This window comes from Cavia porcellus, unplaced genomic scaffold, assembly GCF_034190915.1.
Source record: "Cavia porcellus strain 051 isolate PalLab524CR breed Dunkin Hartley unplaced genomic scaffold, mCavPor4.1 scaffold_6, whole genome shotgun sequence".
NCBI classification, from domain to species: Eukaryota; Metazoa; Chordata; class Mammalia; order Rodentia; family Caviidae; genus Cavia; species Cavia porcellus.
In genome coordinates, this window is record NW_026947489.1 from 61,192,432 (window position 1) to 61,218,248 (window position 25,817).

At 41.6% G+C, this 25,817-nt stretch overlaps 1 protein-coding gene across 7 annotated transcripts in view; it reads left to right on the forward strand.

Moving 5' to 3' along the window:
- The window catches only part of Ube3c (ubiquitin protein ligase E3C), a 136,732-nt gene that overhangs the window by 36,725 nt on the left and 74,190 nt on the right, over window positions 1-25,817 (forward strand). For all 7 annotated transcript variants that reach the window (XM_063250842.1, XM_063250840.1, XM_063250839.1 and 4 more), the window contains 7 exons: window positions 1,576-1,733; window positions 1,896-2,122; window positions 10,206-10,310; window positions 12,212-12,299; window positions 14,029-14,126; window positions 15,117-15,249; window positions 19,452-19,699. In XM_063250842.1, the coding sequence (XP_063106912.1) occupies window positions 1,576-1,733; window positions 1,896-2,122; window positions 10,206-10,310; window positions 12,212-12,299; window positions 14,029-14,126; window positions 15,117-15,249; window positions 19,452-19,699 (1,057 nt within the window). The remainder of the gene's footprint in view (window positions 1-1,575; window positions 1,734-1,895; window positions 2,123-10,205; window positions 10,311-12,211; window positions 12,300-14,028; window positions 14,127-15,116; window positions 15,250-19,451; window positions 19,700-25,817) is intronic.

The window sequence follows — 25,817 nt, forward strand, 5'->3', positions numbered from 1 at the left end:
CTAAACATAACCCACAGGTGCTCTGCCCACATGAGAAGTTCAGGCGCAGGACATAGCCCTCTTGGAGGAGGCTCATGGAGTGGGCAGGAAGCTGTGGAAGTGTGGCAGGCTGGCGGGATCCTTATAGGGTGCACACTGTCCTGCCAAGGTTGGTCTCTGATTCTCAGTACTTCAACCAACTTCCCTAAGTTACAGACCACTTGCCATTACAGGAAATGGTGGACCTCTCATTTGCTTCCAATTCTGGGGTTGTCCTGTTTCCCAAGGAATATTTGAGTAGGTACCTAGAGTAAGAAGCATGACTGGCAGAGAGCCCAAGGCCCAATCCACTTCTTCGCAAGCCTGGCCCTGCTGCCAAACTGTTCTCTTATGGAGGAAAAAAGGACAGATTACTTTGCTCAACACCTGGGATTAAGGAGAACAAATTTGTTTATGTTGGTTAAGTACTCTGATCTTTCTCCCTATGTCATTTTCGCAGCACGTAGTGCAGCTACCCTTTGTCACTTTTTATATGCCCCTGCTATGTTTTATTTTGGATGGACAGCTTTCATTCATTCATCCATGGCCTTGTTCAGTAGGGTTGGATGTGGGAGGCTTCTGACTGCAGACTTGTCCTGCGACATATGCCACAGGCCCTGGCAGAACTGTTGAGCTTGCTTCCACCCTGCTCTCACAGGTCCCGACCCCTGACTCCTATCAAATGCACACCTGTGGTTTTGTGGGAGTAGAGATTCAGGAGGTAAAGAGGGCTGTCACCACAGGTCTATTAACTCATCACTGGTCCAGCACATGTAAGGACCTGGAGTTTCATGGGGAACCTCTTACTAAGTGTTCCACAAGATGGTGAACCAGACTTAGAGAAGAGGCAAGTAAACTGAGTAAGTCATAACTCTAGGATAACTTTTCGGTTTTGCTTTTTAAATTTAAATAGGATCTGAGTTATATAGCCCAGGCTGGCCCTAAATTTGTGATCTTCCTAACCCTGCCTCCAAAGTGAGTACTGGGATTACTGGTATGCACAGTTATTCCCTGCAGATCATAGCTTTTCATGAGAAAAACAATCCCATCTCCTGAGATGGCCCCACTATGCTGCTGTCAATGTGCTCAGTGGCCCCAGAGGAACAAGGTGCCAACCTGTGGGCAGGAGAAAAGAGGCCCAATGACGAGCAGAAGCTGCTTTCCTGCAGGGTCTACTTTGGCTTCAGGATGAAACCATCTTAATCACTCCTGAATGGAGGGAGCCAGATAAATTTTGTGTGACAGAGAAGTGACCTTTGTCGGTGCCCATTGAGGGAAAGGGCTGGTTTTCCTAGTAGGAGTGGAGCCCAGGTGTCTTAGGGCAGGTCTCAGTCACTACCTGTCCCTTGGTGGAAGGACAGTGAGTTGATGTGCTGGTCCTCATTAATCTATGCCAGTCCCTACCTACATTTTCCTGGTGACAGCACCTTGCCTTTGAGTAATTTGTTAGTGTAAATGTTGTAGTCTGGATGTGTTTGTCTGATAGTTTCTCAGTGAGTACCTGAACTAAGGCTAATCCTAAAATGTTTTTAATTCTTTCTTTCTTCCTGACTCAAGGTCCACAGTGCCGTTGCTCCAGGTGATATCCCGGGGCTCACCCATGTCTTTTGAAGACTCAAGTCGAATCATCCCACTCTTTTACCTCTTCAGCTCTCTGTTCAGTCATTCACTGATTTCCATACATGATAACGAATTTTTTGGTGATCCTATAGAAGGTAAGCATTTTAAGGAATCAGGTTATGGTTGCCCACATGGCCTGTCTGTTTTTATAGATTTGGAAAGGTTCCAAGCCTTGCAGCCCCTCACTGTGTATTGAGAAGTGGAGAAACAAAAAACAGGAAACCTGTGTCCCACAGTTGGCTTGCACTCAATTGCAGGTCAGAGGCAATCGTCCATGATGCCTTTCACGCTGGAGGAGTTGGTCATGCTGTCTCGCTGCCTTCGTGATGCCTGCCTAGGAATCATCAAGCTGGCCTACCCGGAAACAAAGCCAGAGATTCGCGAGGAATACAGTGCTGCCTTCCGGAGCATCGGTGCCACGACCAGTTCTGAGATGCAGCAGTGCATTCAGAGGGAACAGAAACGCTGGGTTCAGTTATTCAAGGTGTGTGGCGGACACATTTTGTCATGAACTGAGTTGAATGATACACATATTGTTTTGGCTTTATTCTTTTCAGAAGAATAGAAATACACAGATTTGCTTGTAAAATTTTGTTTTTGACACAGGATCTCACTGTGCATTTCAGTCTGGCTTTGAACTCAGTATGTAGCTCAGGCTGCCCTCAAACTTAAGGTGATCCTCCTGTCTCAGCTTTCCACATGTTAGGATTAGAGACATGTATCACCACTCCTGGCTTAAAAATTATTTTTAATTTTCAAAACCTTTAAAGGACAGTAATCTTTATTTTTTTGTAAATTGTCCTCAGTGATTTATGTGCCATGGTGAAATATAAATACAAAATTTTAAGCATTTTTATTTTTCACCAGATACTTTTTTACAGATTTTATGGCTTCAAAACATTAAACATTAATTGGCCATTAAGTTTTAATACAGGTTGTGTATAAATTACCCTAAACATGTTTGTTTTTAACCAGACAGAAAAGGATCTATGAGTGGCCATGGCCAGACTGTTGGCAGGAAATCACCATCGTTGAGGATAGTACTGATGGGGGAGAGAAAAGAGAAAAGGGCGCTTGACTTCCCATGAAATTTCTGCAGCAAACACATCTAGTCAGCTAAAATTGCTCATTAAAGGAGTAAGAGCAGAAGAAATGCATTTTCCAAATTGAATGCTAGATTTACAGTCCGTTTAGTACCAGCGACCCCTCACACACTAATGTTCAGCTCGAGTCATCAGCTGTCCCCTCAGGTCTTTTATCACTGCTTTTGTCAAGCTATCTATTTAATTGAAAGAAGTTAATTGAATGAAAATGATCAACTAAGCTTGTATTAATATTGCTAATGGAACTTTCTTCTTGGCCATGTTTGGAGAAAGATGTCAAGCTAGACTTTAGGAAAGGCCCATTAATGCTTGCACTTAACCTGATGGGCTAATTAAGGAATGCTTATTCATCCTACAAGTCTGTGAGAGTCTCTCTGCAGCCCATTCTGCCTGATTTTACAACACATTTCACTTAGGAGCATGAGCATTAGCTGCAGTGAAAGTAACTGATAATGTTTTGATTGTGTGAATACAGTACTAATGCATCATTGAATTCATAATTCGTACAGATTGATGTAATACATGTTTGCACAATTTGTTTTAATTACCTATCTGTGTTCCTATGTAAACCTTAAAGGTCACATGTTGAGCCCTTAATATGTCCTTTCTTGAAGATTGGCAATTTTGCAGTTTCTCTTAGTTAAATATAAGCTGTCATGCCTATATGAGACTTATAATTCTCGTGTAAGCTTTTCCTAGGTGTGGGTATTATGGTGGCATATGTGTTATCCTGTCAATATCCTGATTTAATTAAACTCTGAGATCCTTGCTAGTAACGCTTTCTGTTAGGCAGGATAATAGGTTCTGTATACAGTAGCAAATAATTTCATTATTTTATAGCACCTGTTGAGAGCTCTTTAATTTCATATAATAGGCTTATCTTTAGGACATAGAAATCTCTGAATTTAATAATGCTATATAAGATATTTTCCTTCTTGGCAGTTTTGTTTTGCTTAAGCATTAAATGAAATTTCCTAGGGCAATTTTTTTATATGTCTCAGAGTGATTCATTGCCTTCTTACTAGTTATTGAAGGATTTAAGAATTAGGTGAAAGTTCACTTTTTAAAAAATCTATTGAGCTTAGAATAGATTTAAGGGATTCCTGTTTGATGGAAAAACCCACCCCAAACCATTTTATACTCTCTGGAGCTGAGCTGATCTCTTGAAGTAGCAAATATCAGAACACAGTTCATGAGTAGTCAGCTTTTATTTTTCTTGTAAGGAAAAATAGTCTTTATTAGGCAAAAGTGAGAATTTACCCATAGTGGCTCCTTGTCCTGTGAGGCATGCCTGTGCATTGTTCTGTGTAGTTGGTTTGTTCTGGCAGGCAGTGCTGCAGGTGCCCTACTGACCTGGGAGGTTCGTACACCCTCCCAGGAGATGCTGCAGTAGGGTTCAGTCTGCATCTTCATTTATCACAGCGCCAAATGCAGATAGAGAATGCAAGGTAGAACAAACAGAAGGCAAGCGCACTTTGCCAGTGATTTCCTGGCTTGCGTTGCTTCTCACAGAGTTGCTGATGACAGGCCTGACTCGTCCTGTATTCCATTTCCATTTCCGTTGCTGGCGGCCTCCTGGCTCATTTGAGTGAGAGGCTGTGGGCCCTCACAGAAAAGTGCGCTCACTCTAAGTGGATAAAGTCATCTTTCTCTGTCACTTCGAGAATGGAGGTCAGTCTCCAAGCCCCGCACTGACACTACTAAAACAGTTTATGCATTCATCAAATTTATAAACTCTTGAAATATAATTTACAGCTATAATCACTGTAGCTAGGAGAGGACATATGCAGCTGTGGGGGTACCATTCCTCTCTGAGTGTCTGAACCTGAACAGAAAGAGAGCTGTGAGATGGAAGTCTCGCTGTGTTGATGTTGATTTGTATTTTTCCATTTAAAAATATTTTTTCTTTTTTAAAGTAAAATGAGCAGCTGTGCCCTGACTAATCCTGATACGCCATTGTTACCTATCAGTATCAAGCACAGGACAGAGCAGTGTACCTAGCTTCTGTCCTTGTGGAGCAGGGCCATGTCCTTTAAGTTTTATTTTTTTGGCAACTAATTAAAATGAATGCCTTAGGAAATAATTTTATAGTGTTTATTTTTCTTTTACTAGTGTATGCTTTCAGTGGGCAGTTGCTATATTCACCTTGGGGAACTGTATATAACATTTCTTGATCATTTCAATCCCTTTACCTTCACTCCCCCTCTCTCTGATTCCTGCTCCCCAGCTTCAGAAAGTCTGCTATTTTGTGTCTTTTCATCTCTCCTTTATTTTACCCATATTTGTATTTTTTTTTTTTTTTTGTCTTTTTCATTTTTATCGGTACCAGGGACCGAACTCACGACTGCCTGCTTACAAGGCAGGCAGTTTTGCCGCTGAGCTAAATCCCCAGCCCCCCATATTTGTATTTTAAATTTCTCCTGTAAGAGAAACCATGTGACATTTAACTTTCTGTGTTTGGGTTATCTCAAATTACTGTCCTGCAAATAACAATTTTCATTTTCTTTATGCAGCCATCTGTTGGTGGGCACCTAGGCCACCTCCGAAGCGTAGCTGTTATAAGTTGTACTGCTGTCCAGGAGAGGTAGAGCTGGCTTAAATTGAATTTCTATTTTTAGTTTTCTGAGAAGTTCCATACTAATTTCTGCAGTTCTACTGTTTGTGTTCCCACTGACTATGTGGAAGTATTCTTCCTCTTCACTGGCATTTGTTGGTTTTTGTGTTCTTGATGGCCGTTCTGACTGACATAAGATGGGAGGTCAGAGTTGTTTTGATTTGTATTTCCTAATGCCAAAGAATGATTTTTTTATGCACTCGCCATTTGTACCTCTTCTTTGAGAGTATGTGCTCACTTCCTTTGCCCATTTTTTGCTTGGGTCATTTGTTTGAAGTCTTTATATATTCTAAGTATTAGTCCTTTATCAGAAGGATGGCTGGCAACTTTTTTTTTTTTTTCTTTTGGCCTAGTTTGTAGGCTGTCTCCTCTCTCTTGTTGTTTCCTTTGTTGTATAGAAGTTTTAAATTTGATATAATCCTATTTATTGATTTTTTTTTTTTTTTTGGTATTATTTCTTGTGCGAAACATGTGCTAGACAATGTTTTCTTGGGTGTGGGAGGAAGTACCAAGTAGCGGCTAAAGGCTGTTTGACTGTGGTCATTGTCATTGATCACCACACCTCTGTGTCACCCAAGATCCAGTTCTGTGCTAGAGGATCAAGGCTGGGTGCCTCAAGAACAAAAGGGTGGATACTCAAGCCACCCCGCCTGGCTGAGGAATTAGGCTGCCAAGTTGAGGTAAAGGATAGAGCACCACTGGGTCATCCCACATTCCATTCCCTGGTGGGCATTGTGCTCATTTGCTCTTGACTGTGAAGCCAGAGTTCAGATAGGCTCTCATTTGCTGTGTCTTTCAGTATCACCCATTTGCCCCCTGTAGAGTACATATGTACTCCTAAGTGTGCTTTGTATTGCATCTCTTAATACATTCTCAGTGGGCTGTTATTCACATGTCTCACTGCCAGGCAGTTTGAACCATCAATGGTACATGCATGACTGGTCCTTTGGAAAGCTTGTACCACTGGTGAATGGATCTAATCGCTTTATCTGTCTTTTTACTACTGATAGAAAGCTTTGGGGAACATGTTAAAGAATTAGCTGCACTGTTGAGTTTTATTGATATTTGATATATCAGAGTCAAGATTAAAGAGGTTTTTATTTTATATCATTTTATTTTCCTGTTGTCTATCAAAACTTGGAGTATACATATACGTACTTCTGGTTGTAATATGATAAACATCAGTCACCGCCATTGAGAAATGTTGTAATTTAACATGAATGGCCTGGGCCAGGGATATGGCTCAGCGGCACAGTAGCTGTCTGGCAAACACAAGTTCTTGAGTTTGATTCTTGGTGGAAAAAAAAAAAAAGCATGATTGGCCTTAACTCATGAAATGTATAAATTCTTCATGATAAAGCTTTATTGCATTACAATATGAGAACACAAGTTGTGCTCAAGAGCACTTCCCACCATTAGTTAGTGATCAGCGTAGCCATTGAACCCTCGGATGTGTGGGGTCTTGTGGAGATTTTAGAGTCTTTTCTAAACACTTGTCAGGTGACCACTCAGGAAGGGTCTGTGTGTGGTTTTTTTTGTTTGTTTTTGTCTTTTTCCTTCTTATCAGTACCGGGGATTGAACTCACGACTGCCTACTTGCAAGGCAGGCGCTTATGCTGCTGAGCCAAATCTCCAGCCCCAAGGGTCTGTGTGTTTTTAAGCATTTGTTTACCCGATCTTTTAAATACTAGGAAACCTGCTTGTAGGTTTCATCTGTATTTAATGCAGATGGTTCATAATATAACCTGTAACAGTTGCATGCATTTCTAAGTATCTACTTAAATAATTCATTAGTTTCTTAAGTATTTATTAGCATTGGAAGAAACTGATGAGGGGGTGATAAGAGCTAACATATGAAATAAATAGAGTTGTATTTATAAAACCTGCTAGCAGGGTGTGTGTAGAGCCAGACCCAGCTGGTTATCTCACATTGGCTGGGATGTGGCTTCAACATGCCTCCTCTGATGAGGCACTCATATTCTCAGGTCTGCCTGTATAACTTGTACCCTTTCACTATTTTTTTTTTTTTTTTTTGTCTTTTCTCCTTAAATAAAATTTAAAAAAAAAAAAAAAGTCCATGGAAACCATGCAGAGGCGCTGTGGTGTGTTTGTGTCCTGGGATGAAGCGATGAGTTGTGGTGGTGGCAAATCCTTGCGTGGGCTTTGTAATCCCTTCAGGTGTCACAGCATGCAGCTCAGACTGACAGTCACGGCATAATTCCAAAAAGAACTCATTTGGGGCATATTTTTACTTTATTTTTGGCAGTAATTGGGATCTGTCTTATTTACTTTTCTCATTGCTGATACAAAATAGCCAGTGCTCAAAGTTAAAGGAGGAAAGGTTTATCTAGCTCACAGTTGTGGAGGCTTTAGTCCATAATCGAGTTGACACAAGACCAGGCTGCCAGCTCCACACAACTCACCTAGTCTTCCTACTCCTGTCCATCTGGTCTCTGCTGAGGGCTGAAATATTAACATGAATAAGGCAATTAATACCATTGTTCTTCTTTTAAATTATTGACACCAAACATAGAAACTGTCAATGTAGGATCTCTTTATGTATTTTGTATCATATATTCTATTGTAAATATAAAAAAGTAGCAACCACACGTTGTCTCTAAAATGTTCTAGTACTGGGCCTGGGGTCTGGCTCAGCAGCACAATGCCAGTCTGGGGAGCACAAGATTTTGAGTTCTATATCCAGTACCAAAAAAAGAAAAAACTGTTACGGTATCAAAGATCATCTTTCTGAAAGGTGGAGCAGAAAAGAGAGAAGAAAAGGAGAAAATACAGGAGTGCCCTGGCTGTGAGGAGAATATCAGGAAAGAGATCAAAACAGAAGCCACCATGGGAATGCACATTTGAGTGACTCAGGGTTGACAGTGGGCCAGGGCAGAAGCTGTTCTCTGAGCAGGGACACTGGGCGCACAGCGCATCTCACTCCCAGTTCAGGAAAAGTACCTATGTCACTGTTGAATCCAGGTTTGCAAAGTGAGGTCAAAGTTAAAGTCTGCCCAGGCTGGGTTTGGTGGTGCATACCTGTAGTTACAGCGCTCTTGGAGCTGAGGCAGCAGGACTGCAGATCTGAATCCAGTGTAGGCAAAAAGGACTGAGGCTATAGCTTAGGACAAAGGCCCTTTGTTCAATCCTGTTACAGCTTATGTCTGGATGTCCCCCCAAAGTCTCATTTACAGTCATTGGGGGTAGGCTTTTCAGAGGAGACTGAATCTAATTCATTTGCGCTGAGAGCTAGCTCTACTTGCCCTAGGGGCAGCCTGCATACAATATAAAGGGCAGAACAAAACCTGTCCTGTCTTTTGTTGCTTTTGTTGTCTTCCACCACCAAGCATAGGCTCACATGAGCTGCTAGCACATGCACCCCAGGACTCAGTGCAGTAGTCTTGAATTAGCACCAGAGTGTGTGCAGACAACTGTGCTGTGTAGAAAAGGGAGAGTCGCAGCACTATACATGTGAATCAGCGCTCCTCAGGCTGATCTGATTGGCGTTGAACAGCTCGTTTAGAGAGGTCATGTTCACGTCCTGCTACTAGAACAACAGGTACTGAGCTCTGAGATTGGCTATGTGGGGACCTCTTGAATTTGTCCCTTACAAATATAGGACATGTGACCTGACTTCCTGAGGTTCAGTCTTTGCCTTTGACAAGTGAAACTAACTGGCATCTAGGAGTAAATAGCTCTGCATGTGGATCTTGTGGCCAGCCTGAACCAACCTGAGGCCATTCTCAGTGTTCCTATTGCACAAGAAAGTCAGTTACTGCACAGGGAGGGGACCAGGGCCAAGGAGAGACCAATTCCACATCTGTCCTCACCCCACAAGGAATTGTTTCTATGCAGTTCAGCAAGGAAGATGGTAGCATGGTGTGGAGACAGGCTTGTTGAAGAGAACCTCAGGGAATTAGAGTTTTGTGGGAGACATATGATAGTCGTATTTCTTCTTGGAAAATGTCAGACAGACCCAGGATACACTGTTCCCCTTTGCCTTTGATAGTGTGTTTCTCAGAAGAATATGAAAAGCTTGCAAGGTCGCAGAAATAGAGCTGGCCCTCACTGCCCCTCAGTTGAGCTACTGTCTTTCCAAGTTTGTGTTTCACAGAGTCAGCACCAGTTCCTCCTTGGTTTTCACAGACTTTCAAGTCAGCCATATGTGATGGTGCTGAAGCAGGAGGATCACAAGTTTGAGCCTAGCCTAGGCAACTTAGCCAGACTGTCTGAAAAAAAAAATTTTTTTTTCTACTGGGGATTGAATTTATGACCTTTTACTTACCAGGCAGGCTCTTATTTCACGGAGCTAAATCCCCAGCCCCTAATTTTTTTGGTGGAAGTCGGGGAGAGTATGGTTACTGGGGATTGAACTCAAAACAATCTCAGATTGGATTTGTTTTTTTGGTTTAGTTTGGTTTGTTTTTTTTGGTATAAGGAATTAAACTCATGACCTTGTGTTTGCCAGGCAGGAACTGTGCCTGCTGAGCTATGTCTTAAAATTTAAAACAAAGAGAAGAAAACAATATAAAAAGGAAAAAGTTCTTTAAAGTTCAGTTCAAAAACCCTGGGTTCCATCCCCCTTACAAAAGAAATGAAGAAGAGTAGGGAAGGCCATTGCTGTATGCACGTGCATCAGATAGTTTTTCTAAATTTGTTGGCTCTGTTCGTAGGATCAAAAGAGTGGGCTGCATCGGCAGGAGTCCTGAGTCCTGTTTCCTTCCAGGCACATGCAGAAGGCCCTCCCCTCCCAGCACCATGAATCTGGGCAGCTGACTGCAGTGATGTGCACTGTGTCCCCTGTTGGTTGCTGAGCACCTGTATGATGTGGTCCTGTTTTCTTTATCCAGGTTATCACAAACCTAGTGAAAATGCTGAAGTCCAGAGACACCAGGAGAAACTTTTGTCCTCCAAATCACTGGCTGTCAGAACAAGAAGACATTAAAGCAGATAAGGTATTACTGAAAGATCTTTTTAATATTTTTCATATATATATATGGTTTTTTTGTTTGTTTTTGGCTTCTGTCTTTTTGGGAAAAAAATTAAGTACTTTAAAAATGTTTAATTTGGGGGCTGGGGATTTAGCTCAGCGGCAAGTGTGTGGTCCTGAATTCAATCCCCGGTACCGATAAAAAAGAAAAAGACAAAAAAAAAAAAGTTTAATTAAAAAAAAATAAAATGTGATTCCACTTAAGGAGGGAAATAGCAAAAAAAAAAAAATTTAATTTATTCCTTACTGTGTAACTAAATATTAGTGGTGAATTCCCTTTTTTGCCAGCACTTCGTCAGTCATACAGACATATGTGCCAGCACCGTCAACTTAAAATGTACATTCTGAGTATATGTGTTTGGTCCTCATAATAGGTAGACCTTGTCTTTGATGTCATAAAGGAACAATCACAATGTGTTGCTCAGATCTGGTCTAAAGCCGATACTCTTGTGTAATGCATTAGGACAAGCACAGCACGGCCTGAGGACATGCAGGCTGGTTTGCATGTCACAAAGACCTGCTAGAGGGCGACTGAACAGAACACTGTGGAGTTTTCCCAAAGTTGGGACTGGGAAAAGGATTGAAAGTCCTGGCATAGTATAACTGCAGATAGTCATAGGAGTAGCAAGATGGAATAATCTATCTTGCTGTCACACCTGTGGCCTTATTGTGCCCACTGACCAGGCTTGGAACAGTGGAGCAATGGGCCCAGGTTCAGATCCTGGACCAGGGCTGCTCTTGGTCTGGGAAGACTGGCCTGAGAGCAGTGGAGCTCCACTGCAGGAGAAGCACATGGGTCCTGAAAAAGGAACAGGAGCCCAAGGGGCTCCATCCTAAGCATCTTGATGGATAGGAAATAAAGTCAGCTGCAGTGGACACCCATCAGTACTAAAAAGAAACAGCTTTACCATGTGCCTTTGTAGCACACAAAAGTCGTTACTTTGAGTACTGTTCTACAAAGAAGGAAGTCATGAGCTTTTTGTGTACCTTTCTAGGGTCGGCCATATGGAACATGATCGTTCTGTTGTGGGTGTTTTCTAGCTGATGGCTTGGGAGGGTGTGTAGACTACATCACCCCACTCAGTGGCCCTGGCAGCCCAGCCTGGGCAAGGCCCTTGCAAATGGGTAACATGTTCTTCATGTTAGCGCATTCTTTCCCTGGGTGCATGCCTGTGCTTGGGTGGCAGCAGTCTCTACATTGGTCAGCAGCCTAGGTCCTATGATGAAAGTGTACCACTATGTCAGGACAAAAGGACAGACAGGGTTACAGCACCATGAGAGTGTATTTAGCACAGCTCAAACTGTGGAAAATAAAAGGCTTTTTTCTTCATGAAAAATCACAGAGACCACGATAGGAGATGAGATTTTTTTTTTTTTTTTTTTTTTTTTGGTCTGTTTTGAGATGGGGTCTCGCTATGCAGTTCAGGCTGGCCTTGTGCTCACTTTGTTGCCCAGGCTGGTCTTGAACTTACAATGATCCTCCCACCTCAGCCTCCTGAGTGCTGGGATTACAGGCGTGAGCCACCACGCCCAGCAGGGAATGAGTTTTAAAGAAAACGTATCTTGTACCTATCTTCCTTAAATACTCATTTAACCAAATTACTTGAAAAAACATCTGTATGTGGAGGTGGGTGGTACTAGTAAAGAGTTGTTGATTTTAAGGATGATGTATTTGACCTCATAATGCAGATGTATTACTTTGGTGATTTACTGTGCCCAGACACTATATATCATTAAGGCAAATAATTGTGAACCAGCACAAAAGCACTGAGGGTCAGCCAGCATGAGTGCGTGGTGGGGCAGCCTAGGCAAGAGAGAGGGATGGAAGATAAGTATTATTCAGGCTGGCATGGCATGTCCCCATAGGTCACCCAGCTGTATGTGCCAGCATCCAGACATGTGTGGAGGTTCCGACGGATGGGGAGGATCGGCCCCCTGCAGTCCACTCTGGAGGGTAAGTGTCCATGCACTGCACTCCCAGCTTTAACAATGTTACCTAGCCAGGATGCGCATAGTGGCCTTGGCTCTACAAAATTGACTCACTTTGGGCGAGTGTGCAGTCCTTATGTGCACCACCAGAATCAGCTCCCCTGAGTAGTTTTGACATGCTGATTCTGAGGCTAGCACCCCACTCAGTTTGTGGCAGCCAGTGGTGCTTTCTTTACCTGTCAATTTGCCTTTTCCAGGTCTTCAGAGTAATCAGCTGTGGACTGCCTGTGAGGAGCTCCTCCATCCAGTGCAAGGCCTGGGCTGTGCAGACCCAGCTTGTCCCTTCTGGGCTTGCAGAACTTTATTCTGACTGTGCTCATTTACTAATTTGTTTGTTTGTACAAGGCCAGGGTCTTCTGTCTCTCATGCTGCTAAATTCACCTGCCGTGAACATACATTTTTTTTCTCATTTGAATAAATATCAGAAGTAAGAGTCTTGAGTTGTGGACTCAGTGTGCACGTAACTTTACAAAGAAATGAATGCCTATTTTTTAGAGAAGCTGCCCATGTGGTACTCTGACTAGCAATATGGGCCATCTAGCTGTTACATAGCCTGTTTATGTTGGCCACTTGAGAAGGTGCACAGTGATAGCACATTGTGGTTTTGATCTGTATTTCCAAGCTAGTGATACTGAATATTTTTCACACACTAGATTTTTTTTGTGTGTGTCCGATTTTAATCATCATGACTGTGTTTTGAGAATTTACCTAATTCTTACTAGGTTATGTTGAATCATCGAACATAAAGCGATAGTTCTTGATTGATATTTTCAGTGGCTGGTAGTTTAAAATTTTCTAGTAATTGAAACTCATATAGAATTTCAGCTACCCAAATGAATTTGTTTTATAATGAAACACAGAGCTTGAACTTGAAGAATTCCGAGCCCAGTAGGGATTTAGTAGAGAAATTATGAGCAGAAAAAGGATATGTTTATATAGCTATGGGCTTCTAAAGCCAAGCTAAAGTGTGATGGAAAATATGTATGATGCAGGTTCCCTTAGACTGCACTGCCATTAGAGATATTAAAAATAATGATAAGGGATGTTTGGGCGATAACAGTGCACAGTGTATGTACCTTTGTTGCTCCTGATTGATGTGTTTTGAAATTTTGTTTTAGGAGGTTTCTTTCATTTTTTTTCCTCCCTTGAAATAAAATGAATTTGGGAAAAAGATTGACAGTAAGATCCAGCTGGTACTTGCCTAGCAGTTAGTAAAGTGATGGAAACCTTGGAGATTTTGCCTCCTGGTTGGAGAATTTGGAAGGGGTTAGCCTCCACTCCCTTGCAGTGTTCAGCTCTCTTGTGGGAGTGTATTTGTTGGAGACTGGCTCCTTCTAGGACCAATCAGGCTGGGGCATGTCCCACCTCAGCTCTGGCTTTCTCAGACCCCATTTCACGAGACTGTATTCAAAGGATTTGTGGGGCTTGATACAGAGATCTCCATTGTGGGGCAAGGCTCTGTTAGTGGAGCCACTGAAGCCCTGGGTCCCACCCTGTGCCACTGTGGGCAATGCCTGTGGAGTGCCCTCAAAGATACTAGACTGGGCTGGAGGCATTGTGCAAGGATTAAGGGTTGGTGGAGGAACTAGTAGGGTATTGGCAGCCAGATTGATAGTGTATGTGCAGAACTTTGCAACAGAAAGTGGAAATGGAAAAGTAGAAATGAACTAATAAGTCCTTGCTATGCATTCCAGTGGGAGTAGAGTCCCCACCACTGTCGGTGTCCGAGGAACGACAGCTTGCCATCCTGACAGAACTGCCCTTTGTGGTCCCCTTTGAGGAGCGTGTGAAGGTACGGTGTGCCTCTGCTTCTACTCTGACTTGCTGTTCCACCTTGTGAGGGCTTAGCCTGTTAATATCCAGGAAGTTTCTGCTCCTCTCATGCTTTCTCAGTAGGTTGTGACCTCCCTGGCCTTTGTGTATAGACTAAAAGCATTCTTCCGGGCCTGCTTTTCTGGCAGTGGCTCAAGGGGTTTGTGGTGAATTTGCATTGTTGTTAAAATGCAGAACTTGTAAAGGTTTGTTTTTGTACATTCATGTGAAAATTGCTACTTTGTAAAAATGAAATGTGCAGATATGTTAACTCCTGATCTTTGCTAATGTGTAGAACTTTGTTTACATATATCTCTTTCCAAATTTAATTTAAAATGCTTCATACACTGGCTGTATTTAGAAAATGTCTGGAGGTTAATGGGTTCTGTGCTCAGGTAATGACTTCAAGACGGTGTTGTTTACCTTGCGTAGTCTGCAGAGTGAATGAAAGCCAGTGGCTTTGGGCACTGTTAACTGTCTTCACTAAAAACCACAAACACAGACATCATAGCTCCCTCTGCTGGACTTTCAACATCAAAATTATTACTTGACTTTCCTTATTATGGAGTCATTCTCACTGATACTCATGTACTGCTTTGTAGAACACTTTGTTCTTCCCTTCATCCCTATATTTTTATGAAAATTTATCAACAAATACTACAGCACAAATTTTCAGAATGTGGGGGAAAACAGCAATATTAGAAATAGCCAAATGTGTGGTGGTCTGTGCTTATAATCCCAACTAGTTGGGAAGCTAAGCCAGGATGGACATAAATTTGAGGCAGGCCTGTGCAACACAGTGTAGGATCTTATCTCAAAATGAGGCCAAAAAGGAAATGCTATTCACTCATACCCATTATTATTCATACTCATTTATTGATAAAATCAGTGTTTTTTTTATCTTGGCTGTTATCTTGTGTTATAACAAAGAATCTGTTCTGATAACCTTGCAATTTCTTCTGTTTGTTAGATCTTTCAAAGGTTGATTTATGCAGATAAGCAAGAAGTTCAAGGAGATGGTCCATTTCTGGATGGAATTAATGTCACAATAAGAAGAAACTATATTTATGAAGATGCTTATGACAAACTGTCCCCAGAAAATGGTATTGTATAATTCTCTTTCTATATGTATAAATGGCAGGAGGAGGCTGGGCAGTCATTTTAAAAAGGATTATTAAAATATGTGTGTCCATCTTGGTGTTCTGGCACAGTGATGGCAAACTTTTTAAGGGATGCTTACCCAAACTGCATTCCAAAATGCACTTGTGGATAAATGGCAACACTGTAATTAAACTAAATACTAAGATTTTAATTTAGAAAAAACAACCCTTATATTAACTTGTGTGTGTGTGTGCTGCATGTTGCTAATAGCAAAATTAATATCTTTCATTTTAAAAGAAAAGCAAGGCTGGGGATATAGCACAGTACCTGCCTGGCAAGCACAAGGTCCTAAGTTCCCATCACTGTTCTAGAATGACTGTTTTGTTTTTGAGGCAGAGTCTCATTATATAGTTCAGACTGGCCTGATACTCAAACTCATGATGATCCTCCTGCCTTTGCCTCTGAGTGCTGGTATTATAGGTGTGCAACACTACACTCACCTCTCTAGAATGACTTTTCTTTTCTTTTTTTTTCTTTTCTTTTTTTTTTTTTTTTTGTCTTTTTGAGACAGGATCTCGCTATGCAGTTCAGTCTGGCCTTGAGCTCATTTTGTAGCCCAGGCTGGTCTCGAACTCGCAACAATCCTCCCACCTCAGCTCCCAAGTGCTGGGATCACAGGCGTGAGCCACCACGCCCTGCCTAGAATGACTTTTTTAAAACATAAGGTTAAGCATAAAATTTAAGCTGAAAGTAAAGGAAGATATTTGGTAGTGTATATTATCAAATAATATTCCTAAAATTTATAGTTATTTAAAGGCTAAAAACTATTTCCCACTTCTTACCACTCTGTCTTTGAACTTTCACTTGCTACCTATTTATGTATATGCTAGTTGTCTCATGAAATGTATTGAAATAAATGCTGTACAATCATTTTTTAAATGAGCATAATACAGTTCAACACAGTGGGAGAGAATTACATTATAGCAGTAATTTGGGTATCACTGGGAGGTCAGTGACACATACTTTGTTTTATGTTACCATTTGATACTGTTAAAAAAAAATGTCCTGTTAATGGCACACGTAGTAGCAGTTTAATTGCAAAGTGTCATGTTCGTGGTATACATGGAATCCAAAGATCTTTTCAAACCTTCTGCTAATGGTAGGTTTTTTTAAAACAGCAGTTTCCTTTCTGTGAGGGAAGCAATTTAATTTTTTTCTAAGAAAGCCAAACCTCTAGTATTTAGAATTAATTGTTACTGTTCATTGGGAGAGCCAACGGGGGTGAAGGAGGTAATGGATGAAAGTTGACTGGAGATATTCCCCTATTCGGTTCCCCTGACAGTTTTGATTGTAATTTGCTTTTGTTGGTACCCCAACTCTCAGAAGCCCAGTGCTGCAAACTGAGGTCTGTGCCAAGCTGTGAGCTTCCCACCACGGCAGCTTCTCACGCCTTGGATATTGCTTTCCAAGTACTATGGACATACACGGCAAACTAGGCAGCCTGACTCTTGCCTGTCTGACAGTCTGGCTGGGGGACTGTTGGTGACAATGCCTCCTTGTGGTCCCCTCCTCTATGAGTACAGTGGTTCTCAAGCAGCATTTCTGTAAAGTCTGTCCTTCTCTTTCCCTCTGGCAGCCTGGAGTGGAATCATTTACCCTTGCGTACTCATGCTCATTGTGTAGAGCATGTGCACAGCAGTTTTGTTGGCTTGGTGATTGAACCTGGAAGAAAGAACACAATAAGCCAAAATCTTGACTGTGCTGTAATGGGAGGTTGTGTTTATTGTGTAGGTTTCCTGAGGAGTGAGACTACATGCCCACACCAGAAGAAGGTGTGGCTGGGTTGAGGCTTCAGCAGGGGTACCATGGTCCTTTCACTGGACATGTCTATGTACTCATCGGCTAAAATAAGTGCTCGCCAACCATTTTAAATTAACAGCAAATCTGTTTCTTGTGTGTGGGTTGTAGGACATTGCTCCCCAACTATAACAAGCCCCAGATTTCCTCATGAAGTTTCAAGCTTTGAAACTTACCTAAAAACTTTCTAGTGCATGCTGGTAATTGCCTAAAGATTAAAGAATTTGGAAAATTCGCGTAATATTTACGTTACAATGGTTAAAGTTTTTTTTTTTTTTAAACTATATAATTTAGGCCTCATCAGTAAGAGTTTTTAAATCATGTGTTAAACTTGTTTGATTTTTGCTAGGCAAAGTAGGGAAATTAAATATCTTGGAACATTTAATTTACTTAAGAGGAATGGCTTGAGCTGCTTTGTTGGCTAATCATTTACATATAATCAATTAATGTAATTATCCCATATGTCATCCAGTCATTAGAGTTGGTCTCTGTGGACACTGGTCTCACTGCACAGCAGGAGGAAGCTCTCCAGGCTGGGGTGATGATGACATGAGATGAGTTGCCTGAGTGATGCTTGGAGAAGTGGGGCTGCCTTTGTGTGATAATGGCATGGCGAGTACAGACAGCCGTTACATTCCCTCCTGGCAGTATTGCGGATTGTGGGGCTGCTGCAGGGCAGCTTGCCTGCACTGTGCCTGACCAGGCTTCCCTGGGATGTGGCACACAGCCTCTGCCCTGGCCTGTTGTCAGCCAGTCTCGGCCTACATTGGTTGGTTCGTTTTGTTTCAAGAAGAAATGGAATAGGCTAAAATTATATTAATGTTTTTGTGTTTTCTTCTATTAAATTTTTACTAATTATTAATTTATTATTTGTCGTGGAAAAAAGTAATGTGAGCAATCTCCAGTACTAAACTGTATGCTGAAAATGCCTTTTCCCTCTTGCATTTTACTGTGTATAGAAGCAAACCTGAGGAAACTGTAGACTCTCAATTCCAGCCGTGCATGAGAGCTCTCTCTCTCAGTGCATGCCTTGGAGGGGCTTCCCCCATGAGCCACAGTTGGGCATTTCCCTTAGAGGATATTTTTCACTTTATAGTGTTTATGAAACCTATTCCTGCTAGCCACTTGTAATCAGTTGTGACATATTCTTTCACAAAAATGCTTGCTTTCTTAAACCTGAGTATTAAGGTTGGGTGTGGTGATACACATCTGTACTCCCAATACTTTGAAAGCTAAGTAGGCAATTTCGTAACTTAGTGAGATCCTGTCTCATAATAAAAATGTGTAAGGGGTAGAGATACAGCTCAGTACAAAGGTCCTGAGAGGTTGGAACTCTATCTCAAGAAAATTTTTTTTAAAAGTAAAGGTAGGGAATACCCAAATATATTTTTGTGTTGCCTCTGTAATTGGCTAATTAGATTTCTATTGGCATTTTATCTGGAACTTACATTGGACATATTTTGTAATCATATTAACCAAAATAGGTGCAAATAATATGCTTATAGAGTAGCATTATCAGTGGAAAGTATGTCCTTCACATAGGAATAGTAGTTAAAATTGTAGGTGCCTGGGTCTGAGTGGACCAGACTCCAGGCTCTGTAGGTAGAAGACATATTTATGTCACTCACTGTTACAGTGTTAACCATGTGACTTTAGCATAAGAAGAGTAATTTAAGCTTTTCTGCCTTCAGTTTTCTTGCTGCAAGATACAATTATTAAGGGCGTCAGTGTAATCCTGTAAGATTCCAGCACACATCACTGGTGAAACCATTGGTGGCAGCCGTTATTTCCTTGGGTGTGGTGGCAGGGTAGGGGAGACAAGCTATAGCCACAAGTGGGGGTTTGATTGCCTTGGTTCCTGGTGAGGTGTGCTCAATAGCACAGAGGTCACTGAGAACCAACAGGCCAGTGCTGCTGTCCCTGTGGGTGGTCCAGGGAGGTACCTCTCTGGTCCCTGTTATAACACGCTAGTGCTCCTTCGTGGTGACTGCACTTGGGTACCTCTGTGGCACCAGTGTCCTGGGGGAGATGGTGATCCATTCTGGTGGCGCCCTTTGGCCCTAATCCCATTCCTCTGCTTTGAGGTGTTTTGGGGGCTCTTTTCCTTAAGGCACGGGGAGTGGTTTCCTCCCAGCCCCATTCTTGGGGCCAGCTTTCTTTCTGCGCCCTGTATGCTCTAGAGAAAATCTTAGCCTGCATTCTCATTGCCTTTTAATGTCACTACCTTGTTGACCCTTGTGCAAAAATGTCTCTAGCAGTGTCAGTGGCCTTCCCTAAGACTTATAAGACTATTTATTTTATTACTTCCATTTAACATCTTTCATCTTCTGTCTCCCTTTTTGAATAGAGCCTGATTTGAAAAAGCGGATTCGTGTGCACCTGCTGAATGCCCATGGCCTGGATGAAGCCGGCATCGATGGTGGTGGTATTTTCAGAGAGTTTTTAAATGAACTCTTGAAGTCAGGCTTTAACCCCAACCAGGGGTTCTTTAAGACTACTAATGAAGGGCTTCTGTATCCCAGCCCTGCTGCTCAGATGCTTGTGGGAGACTCTTTTGCCAGGCATTACTACTTCCTGGGCAGAATGCTGGGAAAGGTAAAGTAATCTTCATGTAAAAATAGTCCAAAACACTGTCCTATTTCTCTGTATATATGGATTAATTATTAACATAGCTTTGGTGACCCCTAAATAGTATTTATTTACCTGGTAGTTATGTTTCCTCTTTATATATTATGTGCATTTGTAAAGCATTATAAAAATCATCTACAGTTTAAAGATCATACTGTATTTTAAGACTTCTCATACTTTCTTGATAATGGTGAAAGTGTATGATATTTTTTTGAAAGTGAGTAATTTTAAAGTGCTGTGAGATAAAGACCATATCCAGTATGATGTAAGTATGTTCTGTATGTTGTGTGCAAATTCTGTAAAAACTTACATCTTAGGGTGATAAAGTGATGATGCTATAGGAACCAGGACATTCCATCTACCAACCATCTTTTCAGAGTGGTTCAGCCTTCACTGTTCATGAAATTATGTGACAAGCAGAGATTGCAAGTTCTGTTCAGTGTTCCCTCTGGTCCAAGTTAGGAATCAGATGAAGGTGCACACGACCTGTCCTAGACCAGGGTTATGCCTTAGGGTCAGGGTCACAGTTGGTCCCCTATACTCACTTTTAGCCCCCCAAAACTATTACTGTTTGAAATTGGTTACTAACACAAGATTTTATGTATGGGCTATGTTTATTTTATTTTGTTTCTTTACATTTTAAGTGAATTGCCGATTTATAACATTGTGGCTAAGCAGTTCCAGTAAACTCTAGAGCCAACACTTATCCTAGAAGTATTGAAACTTAGGCAAGAATCACTCATCATTGCCATGGACTAAAGCCACTTGTATGTGAGAGGCTTGAAGCACTGGGAAGGTGTTCTGCACTGCACTGGGGTTCTGCAGTGTTCAGGCTCCTGACTGTTAGGACTCACTGGGCTGATAGAGAATCCGTTTACCCCCGTGCTATCTCTTTGTCAGAAGCCATTTAGAGCACTTTCAAATCTGAGAGAAGGAGACCACACAAGTCCATTGCAGCAGGGTCCCCATGGGTTTCTCTCCTTCCAGGAGGCAGTGTCTATTTTGTCCTCGTTCTCCACCACTGCCTACATGGCACCAAGCACTGGCTCTGCCATATAGCCTAGGCCATTTCAGAACATTTCTTTCTCCTTCTTTCTTGCCTTGCATATCTTCATCTGGGATGTACTTCTTTGCAAGGTAGCAAAAAGAAATGACTCCTATGAGGTACTCAGAAGTATTACTGCAAGGTGTGCACAGCATGCCCACCTATAAGATTATTATCCAGTGAGATTACTCTTGTGTTATTCATGGTTCTTTGGTGTATTGTTCTATATTTGTAGGTAAAAGCCGTTCATACTCGGAGTGAATTCTTTAAGGTGTTTTGAATGGTCTGGGGATGTTCTTACTTACTCTCTTTAAAATAGTAGAAGAAAACTTGAGATTTAGTGTCCCCTCTGCAGCACTTTTTTTTTTTTTTTTTTTTTTTTTTTTTTTTTTTTTTGTGGTACCAGGGATTGAACTCACGACCTCGTGCTTGCCAGGCAGGCGCTTATACCCCTAAGCTAATCCCCGGCAAAGACTCTCACTATTGCATCTTTTCTTTTTTTTTTAATCAGTACCAGGGATCAAACTCACGACTGCCTGCTTGCAAGGCAGGTGCTTATGCCGCTGAGCTAAATTCCCAGCTCCTGCAGCACAGTTTTAGAAACAAATTATGGATTATTTGGCAAGCACTATAAGCATTGCATGTGGCTACCACAAATCCATGCTGACTAGAAGTGACTCTGGAACAGTGTCCAACATACCACAGCCCTGGGCCAGATCTGCTCATGTGCAGGTTTTCCTGTCTGCTCTTTCTACAAAGCTTAATTCTGCAGAGTTACATATTATATGACCCTTTGCAGGAGAGGTCTGTCAACTGTAGATAAAAAGTGGCAGCCACAAGGGGCTGGGGATTTAGCTCAGCGGCATAAGCGCCTGCCTTGTAAGCAGGCAGTCGTGAGTTCAATCCCTGGTACCGATAAAAAGGAAAAAGACCAAAAAAAAAAGTGGCAACCATATGTGAGGACTTGTACTCTGTGATAAAAACTTTAAATATCATGCTGTGGGTAGCAGCAAATCATGAACACGTGATTGGTGAGATTCCTGCTTTAAAGGCAAAGAGAGGCATGATAGATGTGAGAGGTTGAGGCCCAAGTGAAAGAACTGGGGATCTGGCTTAGTGACAAAGGTGTCAGGTGAGCATAACATGCGTAGCCCATTTCTCTTACTGTAATGACATCAGAGGCTAATTACTTTAGGAAGAAAAGAGGCTCCTAGAGCTCACTGTTCTGTATGATCCGAGTATGATATTTGCATTAGTGTAGCTGTGAAATGGGCCTCATGATGGGTGGTATCACAGGAGCATGTGTAGGAGCAGGCATTTGCAGAACAAGACAGGAAGCCAGAGACCACAAATGGGGGTGGCATGGGGTCCCAGGAGCACTGTTAAGCCCCCAAAGATATTCCACAGGGAGACCTTGGGGATGCCCCACATCCAGACCATGGTGGACCTCCCTCTTCTGATTGGACCTGTGATGGCTTTGATGTCAGTTGTTAGTGAAATGGCCTTTTTTTCCTTGGGTGTCAGCAACCCTGGTAGAGTGAGTGGGTTATAGGAGTGTATTGTGCACCACCATGCCACCTTATTGGAACTCTGGAGGTTATGACTTTCATAACTCATTATAAAATTTTTAAAATGGTATCTTGTAGTTCTTTCAACTAAGATGAACCTAAGAGCTTTCTAAATTGATGGGGGAAAAAAAGCCTTTTTTTAGCCAGACACACCTTTGTTGTCCTGTAAATCCAGTAGTTTGCACAGAAGATAAAGTGTTAATTGTATTTGTGTGAATTAGGTCATACTAATATTATTTTTCCTTCCTAAACATATGAAGTATTTTCCACTGGTGATAGAGACCAGTAGTTACAGAATCCTTCTGAGGTTAAGCTCATTTTCCTCTGTTTATTAATATGCTATTCATAGTGAGATTACCCTAAGATGATGTCCTGCAGAACGATAGTAAATCATAAGTAAATTCAGTAAGGTTAATAGGTGGGTATTACCTGTCCTGTATACTTAAATGACGCTGCATAAAGGAGACTTTGTGGCCTTTACCTCACTGCCAAAATGTTTAACAAAATTTAGATAACACTAATTAGAAACCTACAGTTATTTCATTGATGAAAGAATTCGAGGATATAAGAATACAGGAAAATCTCTCATATTCATGGATTGGAACAATTAATATTATTAAAATGTCTGTATTACCCTAAGCAATTAGTAAAGTAGTATAGGGCTGAGGATTTAGCTCAGCGGCATAAGTGCCTACCTTGCAAGCGCATGGTCGTGAGTTCAATCCCCGGTACCAATAAAAATAAAGTAGTATAATCCCCATCATCAGCATACCAGTGACATTCTTCACAGAACTAGAAAAGGCAATCCTAAAATTACTGGCAAGCACAAAAGCTCTTGAGTACCCATACAATCGTGAACAAAAGAACAAAGTTGGAGGCATGTCTGACTTCGAGATCTGGCAACCATGACAGCAGCAAGTACCAGCCTCAAAGCAAACACATAGACCAGTGGATAGAGCAGAGACTCAAGCAGCAGCCTGTGCATCCCAGCTACACACTGTGCCACTGGCACGCACAGGATGGAGGACAGATGCTTCTGTATGTGGTGTTCTGGGTCTAGAACACCACCTCCACGCTGCACAGGATAAGCTCTGTCCTGAGCCAAGACCTGAAACTGAGACCACCAGAGAAAAACAGAGTAAGATCTGTAATATCTCAAAAACTTAGGCAGCAAGAACTGAAATAAACAAATGGGATTCTATCAAACAGAAACCTTCCGTGCAGTCAAGGTGGCCTGAGGAGTAGGAGTGGGAGTGGGAGTGGGTGTTTGCAACATTCACCAGATGAATGAAAAGTTAATATTCAGAATATATAAGCATGGGAAACTGCTTTTAAAAACCAGATAATTCGCTTAAAAGTAGGCAGATGGTCTGAACGGACATTTCCCAAAGGAGAAATCCAAATGACCAACAAATACATGAAAAAATGCTTGATCTCATTAGCACTAGCCAAATGCAAATCAAAATCACATTGAGGTACCATCTTACCCCACTTAGAGCAACTGTTAGCAGAATAAAACTAATGAGTATGGAGATACTCAGGAGGCTGAGGCAAAAGAATCTGAAGTTTTAAGCACAACCTGGAAAGTTTAGCAAGTCCTTGTATCACAAGATAAAAAGTTTTGGGGAGGTAGCTTATTGCAAGTTCCTGTCTACTTTCATTCCCTAGTCTCACAAAAACCAGAATTGTGGAGATTCCTCAGAAAGCTACAAATAGATCTCTCATGTGCTCCAGCACTCTCACTCTTGGTGATATATATGCAGAGGGAATTAAACATTCTTAAACTGTAAAGTAGGGTTAAATTATAGTCAGTTGTCCACACCTGTAATCCCAGGACCTGGGAGGCTGGGGTAGGACAAGTGTAAGCATGGGCTGCCTAATGAGGCCCTATCTCAAAAAAAAAAAAAAAAAAAAAAGAGTAAAGTCCTGTCAAAATGGATGGGACCAGAGGGTGTCTTTGTGTAGTTATCCAGACACTGAAACATAGTGTTGCATCTTCTTGAATGGAAGTTAGAAAACAAAAGAAACGGGATTGGATGTGTTTGGGGAATTACTGGAGGACATGCAGGATAGAATGTGAACTCAGAGATTTGATCAGCCCAGCTCTGCACATGTGTTGAAATAACATGAGCCCCATTCAAATGTAGAGTCTATACAAGCTAGTCAAAAATTACTTAAACACTAGTTTTATTTGAATGTCATTGCACATATTTAAGATGCTCTTTATATAACTTTTGGCATGGAAATTCCTGTGGGGGTGCTAATTTCTAAAACATACATGATTATCATCTGATTATAAATGGTTAGTTTTGTACTGACAGGCTAAAAATTGTCTGGGCTTAAGTAAATATAATAGTAGAGGAGTAATAACATGGTACCTGAACATTAAATCTTGAAGAGAAGAAAATTATATATTGATTGATTGTAGTATTTATCAGGTCGTAATGTATTTAAATTTTCCCTAATGCATATGTTAGTGATTGTTACAGTGACAAAGTGCAGAAGAGGTCTGGGAGTTGTCCCACGTGGGAAGAGTCACCTCATGTTGCTGGTCACTTCTTAGTTGAGAGTTCCATTAGCAGATGGCTCTTGCTGCCTCTGTGGGTCGAGATAGCACTTTATCGCCTGTAAATCAGGCTCTAGACGGGAATAAATAAACAGCTCAAGGATGTGGTAATGTCACGGCAACACTTTTACAGATAGAAGCACCTAGGTCCATTTAAGCCAATTAAGTTCAGAATATTTATTGGAACAAATCCTTTTTCATATTTGAATTCTGTTTGAAAAGTACTCCTTACTGCAGAATATTGATTTAATTGGAACACAATATCTATAAATCATATTATTTAATAGTATCTGGGTCTTGTTGAAATTTTTATCTGATTGTGTAACTTCAGCATGATTCATAATTGTATATTTCAGTAGAATTCAATATACACAACATTTCAGAGTGATACTGGCAAGTGGCTTTTTTGTTTGTTTGTTTCTGTCTCTTTCTGGCAGTACTGGGGATGCAAATAGCCATCTTCACATTGTAGTCCTCCATGTGTTTTATTTTGAGATGGGATCTCCTTAAGTAACTAAATTGCCTGGGCTCAGCTTGGCCTTCCTGGAACTGGAATTACAGGTATGCACCGCCATACCCAAGCTTAGCTGTTGGTCTTGACCTTTTCAACAGTTGGAAGAATATATTCCTTTCAACCTCCTAAGTGTTGGGATTACAGGCATGCCCTACCATGCCTGATGGGAGAATGTATTCCTGTATGTATAGCATTAGCTTCCCTTTATAAAATGCTCACTGCGCCTACCAGAGCTGCAGATGGAGATGAATACCAGTATCCAAGTTGCCTGGGACCTTTGCGGCCTTCAGCTTGTCTTAGATGCCTCTCTCAACCTAAGCTGAGCTCATCAGCTTCATAGAGTGCTCCCTTGGACCTGCTCCTTCAGTTGTTCCACCCCTCTGCTGACATGC